The sequence below is a fragment of the Trachemys scripta genome, chromosome 4 (genome assembly GCF_013100865.1).
Source record: "Trachemys scripta elegans isolate TJP31775 chromosome 4, CAS_Tse_1.0, whole genome shotgun sequence".
NCBI lineage: Eukaryota > Metazoa > Chordata > Testudines > Emydidae > Trachemys > Trachemys scripta.
Genome location: NC_048301.1, coordinates 100,079,563 through 100,102,217, shown reverse-complemented (window position 1 = coordinate 100,102,217; position 22,655 = coordinate 100,079,563). Strand labels below are relative to the sequence as shown.

Below are 22,655 nucleotides of genomic sequence, written 5' to 3'. Positions count from 1 at the left end.
GTATTTTTTAAATGTATTTTTGCATCTTTGACCCACGTTTTAGCATGTTTCCTTTGTGGGCTTTTTTTACTGTAGTACCATTAGCCGGGTATTTTTAGAAGCTTAAAAAAACATTTTTTTTCTTTTCTTATTAAGAACCTGCGCCTGCGCTCAATGAAGCTGATGGCAAAACTACTATTGATTTCAAAGATGCAGGATCATTGCAACTGTATGAATAGGAACAGTAAAAAAATATGTAACACAACAAGTTTTGTTCTGCACATACAATAAGGCCAACATTTTCAAATGCAGCTAGTGACTTTTGGTGCCTCACCCTCTTTGGATGCCAAAAATGTAGGTACCCAAAGTCACTGGCTATATTTGAAAATATTGGCTTCAGCCTTTCACTTCCATAAACTTAGAAACAAAATCTATTTGATAAAAATGCAAGGAATACTGACAGTGCCAAACCACACCCACCTAAAAACAGTTGCCATGGTACTGATTGCAGCCATCTTTTGGCAACACATCAGGAAGCATGCAGTGGAATAATATCCAACACATTCTTACCATGTGGGAAAGACACATGCATCTCAAAGGATGCAAGCATGCAGTGCTGCCTCAGAATGGAACACCCAACTGAGACTCCATCTGCCAGCTGCAAAACAGCAACAGGTAACCAGAAGTAATGTTTTATTATTCACATTTCATTTACTTCATTAAGGATGACAGCCATGTTGGTTGGCACTTATAGATTACAGTCATGAAAAGGCAGCCAACCAATGTCCTACTCAGCTTGGAAAAGGATCTTTTGGCTTGCAGAGATACAGGCTCATGTTTTAATGACTGAAGTCCTCTGCAGTAAGAGCCACACAACTGTTTAGATAGGTCAAATTCTACTCAGTTACACCAGTTTAAATCCAGAGAAATCCCACTGACTGCAACTAATTGGTTTTTAAACCAGTGTAACTATGAGCAGAATCTGGATCAGAGTTTCTAACCTCCACACACTGATCGTTGATATATACAGTATAAACTTGATTGCAATTTTTGAAGCAGAAAGATACAGCAATGTACCATTAGCAAAACTAGGGGCCTGATTCCTCCCTCCATTACATGAGTTTTATTCCAATGTAACCCCATTAGTGGAGTGTTTTAATGGAGTTACACTGGCATAAAACTGGTATAAAGGAATGCAGACCCAGGCTCTAGGAATTTGTTAATGCACATTTTTCCATCATCGTAACAAAGGTTATCTTGTACTTTGTGTTCCATTATTTATTTAAAATTTCAGCATACTCCATCTTAAAAGTTCATTTGGAAACCATTCCTTCCTACTAATATTCTATGGTCTGTTCAAATTGTACTACATGATTAGCTAGGCTACTTAATTAAATATATTCTTCTTTTTCATTTAGCTGTAGTCATGGGAGTTATGAGGTGGGCAAAAAATTGGGTCTATCTACTCTAGACTTGCCTACCATGTTGATCAAATGGACTGTCCGTTCCTCCTTTTTTTTAAATGAGTAAAACGTGATTTTATGCAAAATTCCAACCCACTCCTACCCATTTCCCAACACTTCATCAACAGACGAAGTAAACAAAAATTCTGAATTGACATTGCTATAAGTTTAACATATTAAGGATACACTCCTGCATTTCTTACTCAGGCAAAACTTGCACTGAATCATTTGAAGTTTTGCCTCAGTAAGGACTGCTGTTTTGGGCCCTAAATGCCAGAACAGGTCAGTATTTTTTCATATTTGTAACAGATAACACTATTTTCATTCTCTTTTAACACTGCATTACTTAATCTCTAAATGGGATTCAGCAGCAGTATTACTTTAGCATCATTGCGTACTGACAAAAATGTTTTTGTTTGTGGCTCATCGAAAATGGAAAGAAAACTACATTGCTTATTAATATCTGCTGAATTGTTTAAGAGGATTTTTAAGATACAAGTTAAAAAAAATCCATAATTTCAATTTCTCCTTTTCATTTAATAGTAGACATTCATTAGGACCCACACACTGTAATAAATTATAATAATTTCAAACAAGAATTAAATTACTAGGTACCTAGTGAAAGAGCCATTTTTTCGTAGGTACCCTGTAATCTAACTGTCAGATTTAAAAACTATTCCCAATCAACTCTTCACAACATTCACATTTATTCATCTATGTTAAATTAATAAAAGGTGTGAATAATACTGACAAAATTGATCATTATTGTTCATGAAGATTTAGAAAATTATAAGGTAATCTAAAATGTAAAAGGAATTGAGGGAAACTGTTAAGGTTCTTATAAATAAATTCATTCTATGCTTTTTCTCCCATATCAAGAAAGAAACTTCAACAAGACTTATTTAAATTGACTACAGAAGCTATTTGATAAATTGCACATATTAGAACATAAACTACTTTACCTTATTTTTAGGGGGGTTTATTTAAAAAGTATTAAAAGTTTACAATGGCTTTAACACAACATGAGAATTCACCCAAAATATTAACAAGTGACATTGAAATAATACCAAATGTCAGTTTCAATACAGATTAAATAAGGGCTGATTCTAGATGGTACTGTGCACCTCATAGGTGATCCTGAGCAAGGTCAGTTCCCATTGAAGTCAACAGGAATTCAAGTCATTCAGAATCTCACCCTTAGGAGAGTGATTTCAAAAAACAGAGAGAGTATATCCCGCTCTCTGTATATAGAGACCTAAAATTAATGTGGTATTAAACACATTACACAATCAGTCTTCCTTCTCACACAGATGTCATCAGTTTAGCTATCAAAAGTAACCACTACATTTTGTTATAACCCTACAAAAATCCAACACAATCTCTATAGCAGGCTATCTTGTCCTTTGTACATTTGCCATAATTTCTATCATCTAACCTTGCTGACCCTCCTCCCCCTTAACTGGGATCCCTGCAGATAAAGTAAAGCATGCCAACATCTGTTCCCATTCACACCAATTTTAATTTACAAAAAGAGCTTTGCTATTTTCAGAACAGGCTCCAAAGCACAATGACAGATTTAGGGCCTTTAATGGGGTTGCATTTCTGGTGTGTCAGCATTTCATACTCACTATGACTCGATTCTAAAGGAATATACCAGGGGAATCTGAGGGGTTTTAACCACTTTAAGGATGTTTTCCTCATCGCAATTCTATTTATCACTTAGCTAAACAAAGGTTTAATGTCATTTAACAAACCACTATAGGTGCTGCCTTGACCAAAAAATTGTAGTCCCAGGAATGTTGATCCAAATGTGAACTCTTTCATTCTATGCAATTTCAGGTGTGTTTAATTCCTTCTTCAAACACACATCTTTCTATTTGTTTGCATATATTATTTAAGGATGGGATTTTCAAAAGCATTCAGCGTCACATTGGCCTAACTCTGCTCCAAACTATGTCTGCTCACATTGACTTTAATGAGAGCAGAGATAGGCCAATGCTGAGCGCTTTTGAAAATTCCAACCTAAATCTTTCCTGCTGGGCCATACATCGAATGTTGCAATATCTAACCACCATTTACTAAAGTTTGTTTAACTGGAATGCATTTACACACTCCTCATTGCAAAGCTAAGAATGTTGGCCATCCTTACCACAAAGTAATAAAGTACAAACACTGTGAATAACATGATCGTTTCACTGTCATACATAATCCAACGCACAAAGTGTCACAGAAATCATTTTGTAGTAGTTCACAATAAGGTTTTCAATCTACTTAGAGCTTTTTAAGCTTCATACAGTATGAAGAGCAACTTGGAGAAACAATGCACAAGTTGTGTTGTAATCACATAACAGCTAAGACATGAGCAGCTGAGCAGAAGGAAGATGGGCAATGGAATGCCATATAGTAATCAGCACTGTTGACTAATCAGAATTTGAGACACTAGAAGGTAATAAGGGTATTATAAAGAATGGCTTATTGAAGGAGCAGCTGTTTATGTGTAGCTCACTGTTTAAATGAGTTCCACTAGATTGCCATGGCATGTTTTGGTGAAAATGTTTCATTCCTTGAAAAATGATTATTAGATCAGGAACAGCAAGCACTGAATAAATGGCAAGTATTTGAATATCAAGATACCAAATACACTAAGAGAAGCAGTTATCTGGATGTTTGGAACCCCTAAAAAAGTTACAAAAGAATATCCATTACTTAAGGAAAGCCTAAATGTCATCTTTGTTAGCCTCCACCACTGTCTGTTGTTGCCATGGGCACAGAAGCTGAGGTGGCTATGAAGGGTAATATACAAGGATCTGGTGGGGGGGGAACACAAGGGAAAGTGTAAATAAAAACAGCTACTGAGCCACTTACGGTATTTAAATTTGCACCACCAGCCAAAAAACACAATAAATAAAATCTACTTAATTTACAAAATAAACCAATTTTAATATCCCTAGACACAAACATATCACAACAAAAAATATTGCTATGAGCTCAACTAGGAAAATCTAATGAAATAATGTTAAAACAGCAAAAAATAGAAACAATATTCAAAAGCACAACATTGAAAACAGACAACTCACCATAATTCTCAGACAACAATCATCTTGTTCAAATCTATTTGTCATACAGTTGTTCGACAGTTTGGGTTTTTTTTTAATTTTTTGGTTTTGTTTCTTTTTTTTTTTTTAGAAAATCAGCTTCTGGTTTTGCTTCCAAAAACATCTATAAACTGTTTGGAGCATGAAGAAGACTGAGTAATACTGCTGGAAATTTATCATAATACAGTATTTAAAATATTCTACTTTGGACAGCAAGAGCTTGGTAATATTTAAAAGCAGTCAGCAAGCAGTGGAAACTCTGATATCTTTTGTAACAGTTCACATGTCAAACTGGCAAAGTGCCCACAGTGTACGGCAGAAAAATCTATTTAATGTCTGCCCCACAAGGCGACATGAGGCTTGATTGGCAGAAAGCAGAGAGTGGCTTTTGATCATGTGTCCTAACAAGCAGTTCCAGCTCCTGTCTCTTCGGCTGAACGGCTCCACATTACCTATTCAAACAGAAGTGACAGGCCACTGCACTACTCTTTGGCTCTAGTCTCACGCAGTGGGAGCTATGCTGGAGACAGAGCCACTGATTAAATATATCACTTTTTCAAGACAAGCAGGTTGTCTGAATCAAAGCTGGACAGAATAGACTCAACATTATTAAGAGAGGATATAAAACTGGAGTTGAGTGATGTTAGGCCAGTTTGTACAGCCTCAGGGATTCACAGACTGACAAGGGGAATAAGGAACAGCAGAACTCATAAAGCAGGGTCAGAAATTAGCTGTGACACCTTGGCCATTTTCCCATCACTTCAGGGCCACTGTGTTTCAAATCCTATAGTCTCTTTTTGGCTTTTTTTAAAAATGATTTAGTAGAAAAATACACACACAAAAAGCCTGGACTATTATAGGTTACAAATTGCAGTCTTAATAGAAATAAAATCCTACAGCCATTCTGCATTATAATAATACAGTGCTTTCCAGTTATCTGGTTTCTTTCTGAGTTGGTGATATACACTTAAACTGAATTGAAAAAATGTTTTCAACGTGTTTTACTACTGGTATAGCACTGGCTAAATTTGCTAATAAAGATTAAAAGGGAGATAGAAAAGTGAGAAAATTATTAAATAGAAATGTTTATTAAACTGTCTTTTTTTGTTCACTAACAATATATTTAATTTGATGTCTGAAGTTGCATGTCTTCCAGTAATTTGTTCTATGATTTGGTATTTAGGCAATGCAATGCAGTAGATAAGATAACCTTATCAAGACATTATAACATAGGAACAAGAGATATGATAAACATGCAGAAACAAATGTTCCAAGTGAATTATTAATTAACTGGCTAATTAAAGATATATCAAAGCCTATTAATAAAGCTGCAACAAACAAATTTACATAGGCAAAAACAGAAACAGTTCATAAAGGAAACTGAAAATCTAACATAAAGAAAGCTTATTATAATAGGTAGCGCATTCAGGTACTAGGTCTTTAACATTCCTTCTGTGCAATTCAAAATCCTCTATAAAATATTAAAACAATGGTGCAAATGTATGCGGGCTGTGGTAGAATTATTCCTGGGGAAACTCAGTTAATAGAGTCACTCCACGAATGAATTTGGCCCAGAGCCTCTGGTTTTCACTAGCAAGCTCTTCTGACGCATTATCAAACCTCTGCCCTTTGTGTTAGTTTTTGTTTCACTGTAAATATTTAATGGCAACCTGCTTGTTACATATTTAAGATAGGAGAGGAAGTGTTAATACTTGAACTAGGATCCAGACACATTTTAAATATCAGACTGGCAGGTAAATTCAAAGACACATTTAAAGAGCAAAATTCTGCCTTCATAGGTACCCTCAACAAATACAACATGGTTATAAGTGACAGCAGAATTTGGCCTACGACTTTATGGGAAATTAATAGGAATTTGCACCAAAGAGATGACATATATGGATGGGCTACTGAGTTTTCAGTTCCATTTTGCTACTTCCGGGACTCTGCCTTGTGGCATTCAGAAATACTAGACTATGAAAATGTCAATTTGCGTGTATCGTTTTCAAATGGATAAAGTGCAAAACAGTGTACAAGTTCACTGAAGCTATAAGTGATGTAAAGATAATGCCCACAGTTCAGAAGGTGATACAAGTCACATCAAATCAGCTGAGAATCACGTGAAAACAGCAGGTGATTGAAGAATTAATCTGATAACAATGCATTATAACTGCATTTCAAAGTACAGCAAATAGTTATGTAAAAGTTGCCTTATTCTTTTCACTCCAAAGCATTAATAATAAATACAACAACAAAGTAGAAGAAAGCAAATAATTGTTTATATATAGGGCACCATGCCCAGAAACTTCTTGGTACTTTACCAAATAAAACTAAAAATACACTCTGATTAATAAAAGACAACAGTTATTTAATAAGTTCCAGAATGTTATTCTGCAGAACAGGACATTTTGGCTTGGCTTTGCATGATTGGCTGTCTGTGCAAAAGAGCAGCCCAAGACTGGAATAGCATGGCTGTTGTTGGTCAGGACTGAGGTATGTTAGCAGAACTGTCTGGGGATGTTTACGCAATATTTGCCTACACTACTGCATCGACCACAGCTATTATGCTCTCCTTTTCATGCATCTCTCTTAACTACTGCTCTGCGACTGCTCTGCTATGTTATTAAAGAAAAGGGGAGGATTTTGACATGCATGTCTATTAACTCATTTCATTTTGGTTATGTCTTGGAGTTCAGTATGCCAATGACCACATAAGGAAGGAAGCTGTCTAACTGGATATAAAAATTAAAAGGATTCATCACAACACGTATAGGTAGCATAGAAAAATTTAGCCCAGAAAACTGGATTATGTTTTTTTCTGATTCCTACTTTGTGTTCACTAGTAATATAATATACACTGGGACGTGAGAAGACATAGAGTTTGGGATAGAACTTGAATTACAGATCTAAGAGGAGCTCACGTACGGTTTGATCCTGCTCCTGCTGAAGTCACTAACAAGGCTCCAACTGGCTTCAGTAGAACTGGATCAGGCCCAGAGTGCAGTGTGAAGGGCCGCAAGCTCAACAGATGGACAAACCGAAACCACATGTATATGGACATAACTTTGTTAAAGTAAATGGAGTTAGGCTTTCTTATTGCAGGGCTGAATTTGGGTGATATACCCTGAAAAAGAAGAATACTGTTAACAAGCTGTGATCTGAATTTCATTATTCTGAACTAAATTGTTCCTTGTTACAGAGAGAAATTCAAAACCACATTTCCTCTCGCCCAGAAGAAGACACCCTATGACAGTACACATTTTTAACCTGACATCCTTCATGTTGTAAGCCTCAGGAGGAGAAACAATCTCCAAAAAATATTTAACTAGCATTAAAAATATCTTTTAAATAAAAATACATAAAAAGAATTAACTGATTTTATCCAGTGCTTAACGGCTTTTAATAGTAAACAAAAGTAAAACTGATTTTGAATAGATATAGTTTCCTTAACGTAAAATTTGTTTGGGGTTAATTAGCACAGCTGAGGATTAATCTTAATAATTTTATGTTGCTTACACTGGAGGCAGTTTTCCACAAGCCTGCCAGCCAACATCGCTCACGGAGGAAGTGGCATCTTGTATTTTCAGACTAAACCACAGAGGTGAGAGCAGATGCTCCCCCTGCAAGCTGAGCTGGGCAGCCTGATTGTGTAGCTGCCTCCTTCAGCCAGGCGGCAAATGCCTCTGTATTTCACATAGCAACATTATAAAGTTGTCAAAATTATTTTTAAGTAATGATAAGGTATCCGAACCAAATACTGTATAGGAAAATAAGGAATATATCAGCATTTTAAATGTACACAACAGTGAGCATTTTTACAGTCATTTCTTTAAGAAAAGCAGATCTAATTAGTTGTCTCTCTAAAGTGCGCACCTAGCATTTTTATTATGTATTATAGCGTTTTGCTCAGAGCTGACATTTTTATTCTGACAAGCACTGTCTAGAGAGCTCTCAATAAATAATACATTTACAATTTTCAGTAAATAAGCAGTGGACACAAATCGTTATCCTTACTTACAGCTGCCCCTCTCTAATAGTGCTTTTACAAGTAAGGTGACTATTCAGTCTAATGCAATACTCTCAGTGCTGGAAAGATATTTTCATTCATTACCACAGTCACAAGCACTTAAAGCACTTTTAGGCCCTGTTACAAAACAGCAGGAATGGCAGAGCAAATAGGACTAACTAAAACTAAAGTTCGTCACCAAAGAAACCTGAGGTTGTTCACCTAAAGAACTTGAAAATTTGCTTGCATGAAGGTTGACGTACATGGTGCTGAAGCCATCAAAAGAATATAAATATTTTCTTTAGAGATTTTTATATTAAAGCTGATAATTGTAAAAAAGACGGGTTTCAATTTGGCCCATAATATTAATTTGCTAAATCAAAACCTGACTACAGCATGTACTTCAGTTCCTATCTTAAAACATTTTCTGATCATAATATTGTTAGCTTTACAGTACATTAGAAACTGCAATGAAGTTTGAATTTAGTTATCTGCTGCCGAGTCCACACAACTGAAGCAGCTTTGCATATTTTTATAGCTGTTAACTCAATAATGTTCTTAGCCATGGAGCCTGATTTTCTTTCATTTGTATCCATTTACACTGAATTTGCTTTTCTGGTTCTCATAAGGGAAGAGCTGGCTGTTTAGATAGCCCCTTGCATTTTCTTATTTGCTCTTATGATACTTATAATGTAACTAATAGGTCTTTGAGTCAAATATTGCATAGGTAGGTAGGTAGGTCACAGAACACATGATTCCTAAAAAGCATCAGAAATGTAGGTGAGTGTACTGCAATAAATAGATGAAATAGTATTTGACAGGAAAGCTGAGACATTTTATCATATAGTCATATAGAGGGGAGGGATAGCTCAGTGGTTTGAGCATTGGCCTGCTAAACCCAGGGTTGTGAGTTCAATCCTTGAGGGGGCCACTTAGGGATCTGGGGCAAAATCAGTACTTGGTCCTGCTAGTGAAGGCAGGGGGCTGGACTCGATGACCTTTCAAGGTCCCTTCCAGTTCTAGGAGATAGGATATCTCCATTAATTTATTTAATTTATATTTAATTTATTTTAAAATGTAAAATTCTCTCTTTTTATTGGTGGGACCTGGGGGAAAGAGGTTTAATGAGGTTGCAGGCAAAGACAGAAGGTGGAAACGAGAGGCACAGGGATGGGGAAGTTTCTAGGAGGCTAAGAGAGGAAGGATCACTGGGGAGGAGCTGGTTGGATGAGCTCAGGAGGTGCTGACATTTAGAGGATCCAGGTTCAGTTCAGTTTAATCCATTCCTGTCTGCAAGACAGTCTATAACTGGAGCTCAGAGAAGCTAACTGAAGAAAGACAGCACTGCTGTGAGTCCTAATAAAAAGGTAATTCATCATAATGGGTAGAGGATGCAAATAAATTTGAGGTGTTTCCCTTAAAAAGTGACAATGAACACACCACAATAAATAATTATGACCCAATCTGCACAATTCAGATCAGAAAATAGATAAAAAGGTCTTGAAGCAGTTTAAACAGAGTAAGTTCCAACAAGTGGGCATTCTGAACTGGGACACAGAAGCACCATCAAAATGGGCAGTGGAAATGACCTGGTGGTGTCATTGCAGCTCCTAGCAGTGCCCATATCACAAAAACCGTCACCACAATTGACAATAACTGGTACCCTTGTTAGTAGTCTAAGGACAAAGGCTAAAAGGTGACTGAGCATGGAAGCCAAAGTACTTTTTCACCCCAGTGATGGTCCCTACAGAGGAGGAGTGAGGTACATTGGCAACACTATCTATTAATCCATCTCCATATTTATATTGCCCCCCCTCTCCATAATATCTCAGGGCACTGTGGAGAAGCCCGTAGTACCCCATGTATGCTGTACCAGATTTGTGAACCAAAAAAATAAGACAGGATGTTTTCTGCTGGCTGTCAGCTCAAGAGAGACCCTGAAGAATTATAAGAAATCACCACGTATTGTAGTTTGTATGGAGCCCAATGACATGTGGGGGGAGACCTAGTAGTCTCATGTGATCAGGCATTAACATGATGAACATCAATACCAAATCCTAGGATAAACAGGTAGCTCTCCAACTCCTCTACTTATTTATCATCTGACATTATATGCTGGAAATACTGACAAAGCCAGTGAGATATATTTTGATCATGAAGTGAGTAGCTCTGAAATACTTTGAGTACATAAGAAATTAAGAAAAAAAGTCAAAATGGCACTAATCTTTTACACAGTCCCAGGCCTACTAAAGAACAAGACAAAACGTTATGATCAGCAATGAAGGGAGTTTGAAACCACAAGAGTTTAGTCAGGGAGAAAATTAAGTACCCAGACACTGACTGGGTTATAAACAGCGTTTATCAAAGAGATTCCTAATTTAAACAGAAAATTAATTCCTGTTTCAAAAAGCAGAGAACCCAACCATAGCAGAAACCATTCTAGATCTACTTCTAATGAGGAACCAATTGAGATAACTAGGTGCTTTCTGCTAGTGTCCCTCAATTATTTGAATTCAGCCTACTAAGAAATGGTTTCACAGGACACAATGTCCCTTTCTTTAAATGTATGGCTAACACTGTTTAAAATACACAAGTATGAAACAAGGCTGGAGCCCCTCATAACTACTATCATTAAGATACAGAACAACAAGCTACAATTTCTTCATAAAGGAAGAAAAAGCAATCAAAATAAGTGACTAATGTGACTGTGAGAGACCACACAAAGATCTGAGGGTAAAAAAGAACCTCAAAGGGGAATGGAGAGATACAGAGGAAAACACAAGAGGACTAGAGAGAGTCAGTTAGGCATGCAGCGAAGAGGTAAGCTATGCAAGAATACAGAATGAAAGGGGGAAGTGTCCTCCATGCCTTTGCCCTTCCCTTTGTCTATCATGTCTATTTAGACAGTGAACTTTTTGGCACAAAGACGGTTATTACTCTGTTTGTACAGTGCCTAGCACAACAAGGTCCTGTTTTTGATTGGTCCATAGGCACTACCAGAAAAAAATCAAAAATAATAATAATAAAAAGAGGGACAAGAAAGGCTTCTACAAATCTAACACACTGGGCAAAAAAGGAATGCTAGAAAGAGAAGAGGCTCATTCAATAGAAAAAAGTACAAATCAGCTGTGATTGTATAAAGACTGAAAAAAGAAGAACAGGAGTACTTATGGCACCTTAGAGACTAACAAATTTATTAGAGCATAAGCTTTCGTGGACTACAGCCCACTTCTTCGGATGCATATAGAATGGAACATATATTGAGGAGATATATATACACACATACAGAGAGCATAAACAGGTGGGAGTTGTCTTACCAACTCTGAGAGGCCAATTAATTAAGGGAAAAAAAACTTTAGAAGTGATAATCAAGCTAGGCCAGTACAGACAGTTTGATAATAGGTGTGAGAGTACTTACAAGGGGAGATAGATTCAATGTTTGTAATGGCTCAGCCATTCCCAGTCCTTATTCAAACCGGAGTTGATTGTGTCTAGTTTGCATATCAATTCTAGCTCTGCAGTCTCTCTTTGGAGTCTGTTTTTGAAGTTTTTCTGTTGTAATATAGCCACCCGCAGGTCTGTCACTGAATGACCAGACAGGTTAAAGTGTTCTCCCACTGGTTTTTGAGTATTTTGATTCCTGATGTCAGATTTGTGTCCATTAATTCGTTTGCGTAGAGACTGTCCGGTTTAGCCAATGTACATGGCAGAGGGGCATTGCTGGCACATGATGGCATATATCACATTGGTAGATGTGCAGGTGAACGAGCCCCTGATGGTATGGCTGATGTGATTAGGTCCTATGATGATGTCACTTGAATAGATATGTGGACAGAGTTGGCATCGGGCTTTGTTACAAGGATAGGTTCCTGGGTTAGTGGTTTTGTTCAGTGATGTGTGGTTGCTGGTGAGTATTTGCTTTAGGTTGGGGGGTTGTCTGTAAGCGAGGACAGGTCTGTCTCCCAAGATCTGTGAGAGTAAAGGATCATCTTTCAGGATAGGTTGTAGATCTCTGATGATGCGCTGGAGAGGTTTTAGTTGGGGGCTGAAGGTGACAGCTAGTGGTGTTCTGTTATTTTCTTTGTTGGGCCTGTCTTGTAGGAGGTGACTTCTGGGTACTCGTTTGGCTCTGTCAATCTGTTTTTTCACTTCAGCAGGTGGGTATTGTAGTTTTAAGAATGCTTGATAGAGATCTTGTAGGTGCTTGTCTCTATCCGAGGGATTGGAGCAAATGCGGTTATATCTTAGAGCTTGGCTGTAGACAATGGATCGTGTGGTGTGTCCTGGATGGAAGCTGGAGGCATGTAGGTAAGTGTAGTGGTCAGTAGGTTTCCGGTATAGGGTGGTATTGATGTGACCATCGCTTATTAGCACAGTAGTGTCCAGGAAATGGACCGCTTGTGTGGATTGATCTAGGCTGAGGTTGATGGTGGGATGGAAATTATTGAAATCATGGTGAAATTCCTCAAGGGCTTCTTTTCCATGGGTCCAGATGATGAAGATGTCATCAATGTAGCGCAAGTAGGGCTCGTTCACCTGCACATCTACCAATGTGATATATGCCATCATGTGCCAGCAATGCCCTTCTCCACGAAAGCTTATGCTCTAATAAATTTGTTAGTCTCTAAGGTGCCATAAGTACTCCTGTTCTTCTTTTTGCGGATACAGACTAACACGGCTGTTACTCTGAAACCTATAAAGACTGAGTTACTGAAGTGCTTTATTCCTTTTGAAGAAAAAACTGTTAGTAAATAAAGAAAAACCATGACAATACAACTGTTGATAAAAAGCAGGTAAGAGCCTATGTACAAATTTTGACCGAATATATGATCATCTGTGAATTGATGGGAATTTGGTCACAAATTTGTGGGGATGATCCTGCATCATTTAAGACAATGGGAACTTTACTACTGACTTTCATTGGCACAGGATTAGGCCCTCACTCTGTTACCAGCAAGTATTTGTGAAAATTCATGGAGAACGGGGCAGGTAGTATATGACTGATACATAGCAAATCTGGTAAAGGTTTTTCAGAGGGGAAAAAGGACTATTATATTGTAAACTCTTTGGGGAAAAACCATCGTTCAGTATCTGTGAACTGTACCTAGCACAATACCCCGCCCCCAATTCTTTGATAGGGCTTCCAGGAGCTACCACAAAACAATTAATTCCTATCACTTTGGATAATCCTAACTTCAAACTATAGTAAAACTATGAAAAAAAAATTGTTCAAATATAAAATATATCTGTAACCATCCAGAACCCATGAAGAATATATAATGCATATCTATTTGATAAATGGCAAATATTTTAGAACAGACAAGAATGAGGCCTTATTCAATGGAAACATTGGGGGCGGGAACCTGGCAGAGACATAACTGTCCAACTGGAATTAAATCCAGCCATTACTCTTTAGAAAAGTTCAAGGACATATTCAATGCCCACAAGTAGCTAGAAACTCAATTCTTTGTCTCATTCAAAAGATAAAATCTCCTTGAGCACTATGTCCTCTTACACTACGCTGGGATAAGAGTTTAATATTAACTCAGGAAAAAAAGAATTCTACTCCCTCAGCAGAATTTCCAACAGGGGGAAAAATGATGATTGTCTACAAGTAGTTGTAGACTGTAAAATATAATTAGGGAGGGAAATTTATCAGGGTGATCCAAGGGGGTATAACTAGGAATCATACAGAGAAAACTAAACAAAAGAGCATTTCAACTAAATATAAGGAACAAATAATTCTAAAAATCAGATCTCTAAGGCTATAGGAACATCTCCCAAGAGAAGTGATGGAAGCCCTGTTGCTTGAAACTAAACCGAAAGGGCTACTTATGGATATACTGTTGGGATCAATCCTTTCATGCCTGTGGGAGGCTGAACAAAGAATGTAGAATTGAAACATTTCTTTCATTTGGTATGGTATAGTATATATACAGATTTTGTGAGCAGTATATATACAGATTTTAATATACCTATAATTGAAATGTAATGGCAATAGCACACTTATAGACCACACTGTATCATCAAATATCTTTGTGTAACTTCCAATGAAATCAATGTGAATTGCGCACATTTCCATGTACTTTGTGCTGTATGCATCTTTACTCCTATTATGGAAGACTTTTTTGTTTTGCATTGCTCTTAGCTATTTTAGTGTTAACTCTAGAATTTTCGCCAGCAAATGAAGGGTCAAGAAAGAGTTGAAAAACCATTGAATATCTACATATATAGTACTTTAGTAATTTATAAACTCTATCATACATATACACAAACATGTATATTATCTATGAATGTGTGTTTAATATACGTTTAGACATGTATATATGGTCAGCTCCATGTTACATATATATGTAGGGAGAGAGAGAGAGAGCACCTGCATACATGACAGATAGTAGAGATGGATATAATAATATACTGTTATTTATATAGAGGTATGTAATTCTACCCTGAATGGTAATTTAAAAATTTCTGATTTTTAGCACGCACATCTGGTCTTCAGTGATGAAACAAGAATGGGAAGCAGTTTATAAAAAACTTGTGCTAGAATTTTGAACTGAGCTTTGCTGAAAAATGATACTGTATACATCACACAGAATCAAGGTCAAAAGTGAAGTAGGACTCAAGGCTCTGAGTAATGAGGGCTTAGCACTTAGCAGAAATGACACGTCCAGTTTCCAGCTCAGGAGTGCCAGCTGACTGGTCATACTAGCATTCCATATCTATGGAGTCGCACTGGTATCAACTCTGAAGGGAAATCTGCCCTTCAACTTACAGACAAGATGTGTTCTAGTAATTATTACTTTTAGAGGCTTAGGATGAGGTACAACAGAATGTCTGGTTGGAACCTTTGCCTAGAAGTAGGCAGACCAGACAATGGAAATATATCACATAAGCGCAGTAATAAGCAATGTTTGGGGAGAAACTTCTCTTATTGGAAGGGTAGGGCGTGTGGAGGGGAAGGGGGAAAACAGACATTTGAACGGGGTGCCAAACATGGGCACTCTTCATCTGAACACTACAAAGAAATAATGTTTCTTCTTCACTGGAAGATACTCTTTAAAAAAAAAAAAATCCATGAAAGGCCCTCCCCAAAACACTGTGCATTTCCTTCTACAGAAAATGTAAATAAGTTAGTATATTGAAATTATCCAAAACTCTTAATGTTTGGTATGGCTCAGTTAAATTAGACATCTGGTCTCATTTCTGACCTCTTATACCGCACGAGAATACATTTCAGCAAGTCTTTATGTACTCAGCTAAGTGACTTGTAAACACTGAATAGAATTTTATTATTTTTATATTTAAATTCTACCACATCTATTTTCTTTCCAAATCATTACAAATTAAGTCACAGGCTGTTTTAATGTACAATCTGTACAAGGACTGGGTTGGGAACTCATTATTATTTGAGTTTTGCAGGTGATGGTCTTTTTCCAAATTACATGTAACTCAAGAAACTGACCTAAGATATGTTTAGTCCTGCATGAGGTGCTTATGTTTGTAGTGTGATACACAAGGCATGATATTGGCTGAAGCACTATTATTAAAGAAAGATTAAAACAGCTGTACATTATGCTGAAGCATTCACTCTTTCCTTTGCAGACAGACGGTCCTGGATTACAAGCAGCACTTGACCATTTAAATCACTACAACAACCAAATTTAACCAGCTGGGCCATATTCTCTTAGGCAATGCCTGTTGACCTCCTCGGTCGCAGCTGCTCAAATGAAATTCTGATTAGACAACTTATTTTCAGAAGCCAAAGGACTCTGATTAAATATATTTATTTAGACATGATAAAGTCTTTAAACTCATATTCATTTTCTCACAATTACCAGTTGTGGTGGGGTCCAGAAGCACTATATACAGGGATGGCTGACATTTTATATTTGAAAGCACACAACCAACTATGAAGAATTTTGCATTGGAGGTTCACGCTAATCCTAGCCCATATTCCTCTGGTAGACCAGAAATTTTGTGACGTTAAAGGAAACATGGGGGGCATTACTGGTCACAGAAGGGGACTGGGAATCAGGAGCTCTGGGTTTATTTCCAGCTCTGCTACCGACTCACTGCATGACCTGGCAATAGCCATCTAGGGCCTAATCCAGTTGGTCTGTTGACTTAATGGGAGTAGAACAAGGGTCTATAACCTTCCTATGACTAAATTTCCTCCATGTAAAACTGTAAAAAAAGGACTATTTACCTACCTCATTGGCGTGATAAGAGACTTAATTTGTTTGTAAAGTCCTTTGAGAAACACAGAAGAAAAGACCCTGAGAGTTAACTCAGTAGTATGCAGTAGGAGTTAATGCTTCCTCTCCATTAAATTAATTGAATTATTGTATTATGATGACCCTCATTAATAGACAGTAGCCTTTGAATTTTCTGGACTAGGAACACTGTTGTACTAGGTCATGACTATATCAGGGCTCAGTATGACCCATGGATAGGACTCTTCAGCAGCCCTGGCTGTGTATCATCTTCAGAAGAACCATCAACTGACTCTAAACAAGCCTATTTTGATGGTTATTTGCTGAAAGACAAACCTCTTTGGCCCAGCTATACTTAGGCGATTATTAGGTCATTTAAAAGAAAGGGTCTGCTACAGGACAAAATGTGTTTACTAACCTATGTCTCATTCCTGCAACTGATTCAATGCAAGCACAGGGTCTGTCCATACATAGTCAACTGCAAGATCACAGCCTTAAAACATGTAATTGAAGCCAGTTTTTAAATGTTCATTTTATTCAGCTCAAACACATGTGAAAAGTTGTGGATCACCATTTTGCATTACCCGTATGTTTTTCAGGTAAACACTGAAGCAGGTACATTCAGCATTTTGCTATTTCACATGCACAGGTACCCAAATCTACCACAACAATTACAATCTATTTCCACTCAATATAAAAATTAACAATAGCTGAGATTTTGGAGCATGAAACACATTGCACAACTGCAAATAGTTGCTGCAAATTAATTTTCCATAGTCACTGAGTAAAACACAGTGCAAATTGATGCCCAACAATTATTTCTTGCAATAGTCAAGTGACCTTTCTCTGCAAAAGTAGCGTGGCAAAAACATGAAAATAATTTAACATGAAGATGTGGTCAGCCACTTTTGTGCCAAAATAAAGAGGCATTAAAATGAACAGTGCTCCAGCATTAGCTGTTCCTCAGAAAGCAAGATTTTATAAATCATGCAAACACTCTTCCTCGTGGGAATATGGAAAACTCTTACATTCAGTAAAAAGTGGTCTTTTTTTTTGTATAAAGTACCTCTCTAGATGAAACCAATGCTAGTATATACTAATAAAGAGTGAGGACAGAAAAGACACCAGAATTAGTAGGAAGAGAAGTTAAAGTGTTTAACCCATCACATTAAAATATTAACTGTAAACTATTTGATGCACATTTGGTTTTACATTCCACACAATGCACTTTTGGAAAAGTCTTAGCGGTGGTGTCACTATGATCAACAACAACTTCAAACTCCAGCAGCAAGTATGAGCCAAGAAGCCTTTGATTAGCATGGAGTGCAGAACAACTGTTAACTGACTGTAAAAAATGATTTTGCCAAAGTAAAATTTAAAATAGTTTCCTAGTCTAGCCATGAAACTTAAGAGATAATTTTTAAAAGAATGATCTTTACAGCTGAAAACAGACAGATGGTTCTCAAAAATCTGGGACATTCTTTGGAGACGCTTCTCCAGCTTAGGAAAGGACACCTCTAGAACACAGTTAACTATGTGCCTGTCATTTAAAAACTATGCCAAGAAATGTAAAAACCTTCACATATCTACCTCCCTGCATATTTTCCCCATATTTAAATAGGTTGTTTCAGTTTTAATGGATTTCTACTTTGCTACACAGAGTCTGAAGATCTCACCGCATACCCTTAAAAGCCTGTGAGCCAAATCATCAACTCCAGAATGTTACAGCCCCCTTAATCCTGAAATACCCTCTAATTGATGGGGGAGATGGAAGATTCTGCAAGTGTCCTTCTCTCGCATGTTTTTTCCCAGATTTTTCATTGCAAGGGCAGGACTTGTCCCACCACAGAACCATAACCGTGTCTTCTTCAGGACCCTCTGACTCCCTGAAAGTTTGTTGTTGTTTTGCCAGAACAATCCCTAAGCAGGAATTCCATGGCACAGAGGTAGAATAGAAAAAGCCTAAGGACATAGAACTGTGGATTCTCCACTGGAGTCTAGGTGAAGGGATATTAGGTCATGAGCACCCGCTGCTCTAACCCGCCCTCACTCTGACATACACCCCAACCATCTCTTCTTTAATACTGATGCTGTGCAGGACTCCCATGGGCTCAGAGACTGGGAAGATGGCGCCCACAGAGGCTGCTGAGGCTTCACTACACATGAAACATGAAGATCTCTGTGTAGAATCCATCCATGTGCAGATCTAGAAGGATGAACTCACTTCCCCAATTTTACTTAGTCCTTATTCAGGCAAAACTCTCATTTAAATCACGGAGGTTTATGCTGACTAAGAACTGCATATAAGGTGATTCATTGCCTCATGATTTATCTCTATTTTTGTGTTTCCTTTTCACATATGCACATATGTTTTATAAAATGCATTTCTTCAGCCACAGATCTAGATATACGGGTCAGAGCTATCTCCTCCTTAGCCTCAGAACAATTGCCTACCTTCCTAGCTGCAAAAATTGTTATGAGTAAAGTGAAGAAAGATGACAATTACTGAGATAAAATTAAATAACTAACGTTTTTCTGCACTTCTATTGTTTAAAACAAATATTTTTCTCTTAAAAGGAGAAAAAATTACCCAAATATATCCATGAACACGATGAGACCAGCTAGCAATTCATCGTGATTTTTTTAATAAGCTGAGGCATCATCTAAGCTTAAATCTTTGCTTTGACTCATAGGCACCACCTAAAATTCAGAAAGTTTTAGAAAACAGAGATATCTGTCGAACATGCTTAATGGATCACAAACTGCCATTGCCATGGTAACTGTGAATAACTTTTTCCCAGTTATTGCCAATTATGCACTTCTCTGGCTCTTGATACCCAACACATTCCTTAAGGCATAGAATCTATAGGAAAAAAATCTATTACAACAGTCTTAGCCCGCACATACCTTCCTGTTCAGTCCTGGTCATTTCCTCTAGTTTCTTCTGTTTCAGTGTATCCACCACATCAGCAAGGCTTCCTTTGCGGCGTTCTGGAGTTCCAAAATTAACACTGGTCATTAGCTCACTGCGATCGCGACCTCCTTCGTCGGGCTTGTGTGGTGAGGTAGAGGTATTCCGGAAGGAATATAGGGAACATAACTTATTACTCTCTGACTCCTGCAAAGAAACAACATAACATGAAAACACAAACTATTCCACTTGTATCTGCGACATTTGGATTAGATGACAGGTGAAGGTATATAAATATTACAGTGAGCGGTTTACAACAGTAAGTTATGCAACTGTCTCTAAATTCCATGCTAAGGAATGGTCCTGTTACCCATGCACCTGCAGGGATCTCCCAGTTCCCCAGAGCAAAATGCAATTTAAGGAAGGTGGTGGTCTTATAGAAGTTTAGTTGCCTCAGTTACAATGTTTGATTATGCCCCGCCCCACTTAAGCCCTGCCTTGTCCATGATTCTCAGCTTTCACACTTTCCCCTTAAAATACAGAATATTTCCTATTCAAAGAATGACAGATTAATTTTTTTGTGAGAAATGATATATTGCCATTTGTTTCAATAAATGCTTTAGGCCTCTGGAGTCTTCTCCTGGTTTGCGCAATTTGCATGTTGATCCCTTACATGTAGTATCAATAAAGAAAGCACAAGAGATCAAATTAAAAACATTGGGCCAGATTTTCAGCAGGAGTAAGGCAGCATAGCTCCACAACTTCAAAAGAGGTAAGCCAATTCATACTATTTAAGGATCTGGGGTCCATTGCTTTTATAGAATCATAAAAATATAGGGCTGGAAGGAACCTCAAAAGGTCATCTTGTCTAGCCACCCATGCTGGACATGGTGACTAGACAAGGCATGGCAGGACCAACTATACCTAGACCACCCGACAAGTGTTAGTATAACCTGTTCTTAATAACCTCGAATGACAAATTCCACAATCTTCCTTGGAAGCCTGTTACAGTTCTTAACTATCCTTATAGTTTGAAAGTTTTTCCTAATATCTAACCTACATCTCCCTTGCTGCAGATTAAGCCCATTACTACTTGTCCTACCTTCAATGGACATGGAGAACAATTGATTACCATTCTTTTTATAACAGCCCTTAACATATTTCAAGACTTATCACATCACTCCTCACTCTTTTTTTTTTTGTCAATTAACCTTTCCTTATAGATCAGGTTTTCTAAAACTTTTATTATTTGTATTGCTCTCCTCTGGACTCTCTCCAATTTGTCCACATCTTTCTTAAAGTTTGGCACCCAAAACTGGACAGAATATTCCAGCTGAGGTGTCACTGGTGCCAAGTAGATCAAGACAATTACCTGCCATGTCTTACATACGACTTTCCTGTTATATACCCCAGAATGCTATTAGTCTTTTTTGCAATTGCATCTCATTGTTGACTCTTAATTAATTTGTGATCCACTATAATTCCCACATTCTTTCCCACAATATTACTGTCTAACCAGTCATAATTCATAATTTTGTATCTGTGCATTTGATTTTTTTCCTAAGCACAGTACTTTGCACTTGTCTTTACTGAATTTCATCTTCTTGATTTCAGATCAATTCTCCAATTTTTCAAGATCACTTTGAATTCTAACACGGTCCTTCAAAGTGCTTGCATCTCCACCCATTTTGGTGTCATATGCAACTTTTATAAGCAAACTCTCCACTCCATTATCCAAATCATTAATGAAAATGTTGAATACTACCGCACCCAGGAAAGACCTCTGCATGACCCCACTAGTTTGACAGTAGCACATTGATAATTACTCTGAGTACAAACTTTCAACCAGTTATGAACCCACCTAACAGTAATTTAATCTAGACCACATTTCCCTAGTTTTCTTATGAAAATATCATATGGGACTGTGTCAAAAGCCTTGCTAAAATCAAGATATATTACGTCTACTGCTTCCCCACTAGACCAGCAACCCTGTCCAAGAAGGAAATTAGGTTGGTTTGGCATGATTTGTACTTGACAAATTCATGTTGGCTTTAACCTGTTCTTTCCCTATTCTGGTTTGTGCTCCTTCCCCCCTGTTGTTAATATTAATTCTGTTAAGCATCTGGTCACAATTAATCTTTTTAGTGAAGACTGAAGTAAAATAGGCATTAAACATCTCAGCTTTCTTGATGTCATCTGTTATTAGCTCCCTTTCCCCACTAAGTAGAGGACCTACACTTTCTTTCATCTTTCTCTTGGGCCTAATGTATTGATAAAACCTTTTCTTATTGCCTTTTATATCCCTTGCTAGGTGTAACACATTTTCTGCTTTCACCCTTCTGATTTTGTCTTTACATGGTTTGTGCTATTATTTTGTATTCATCCTTAGCAATTTGTCCATGTTTCCACTGTCTGTATAATTCTTCTTTGATTTTCAGGTCATTAAAGAGCTCCTCGTGGAATCATATTGGCCTCTTACTAGTCTTCTTGTCTTTGCTTTGCATTGGGGTAGTTTGCAGTTGTGCCTTTAATATTTTCTCTTTCAGAAACCATCAGTTCTCTCTTCCCTTAGATTTTCTTCTCATGGGACCTTACCTACCAGTTCTTTGAGTTTGTTAAAATCTACTTTTTTGCAGTCCATTGTCCTTCTGCTGCTTTCACTCCTTCCTTTCCTTAGAATAATGAAATCTATCATTTTATGATCAATTTCATCCAAATTTCCTTCTATCTTCAGAGTCAAAGGAATAGAGAAAATCAGATGAATACACATAATTACACTGAGCATATGATATGCATACATGCACGCTCATGTATTGCTCCTTCAGTGTTTAGGTCATGTCATTTTCTTACAGAACAAAGATTAAAATACTTCTGATATACATAACTGGAAGTAACTTTACAGACTTAAACAGATAAGAATGAGCAAACAAATGAATTTTAAGTCAAAAATAGTCATGTATACTGATATGCATGAGTATTGGGATT

General features: G+C 37.3%; 1 protein-coding gene across 16 annotated transcripts in view; it reads right to left on the bottom strand.

Moving 5' to 3' along the window:
• SOX6 (SRY-box transcription factor 6) overlaps window positions 1-22,655 on the bottom strand; it is a 455,173-nt gene that overhangs the window by 234,781 nt on the left and 197,737 nt on the right. For 15 of the 16 annotated variants that reach the window (XM_034770115.1, XM_034770125.1, XM_034770118.1 and 12 more), the window contains one exon: window positions 19,667-19,877. In XM_034770115.1, coding sequence (XP_034626006.1) covers window positions 19,667-19,877 — 211 coding nt within the window. Of the gene's footprint in view, window positions 1-4,519; window positions 4,809-19,666; window positions 19,878-22,655 lie in introns of those variants that run through there. The other variant, XM_034770130.1, reaches the window with a different exon arrangement.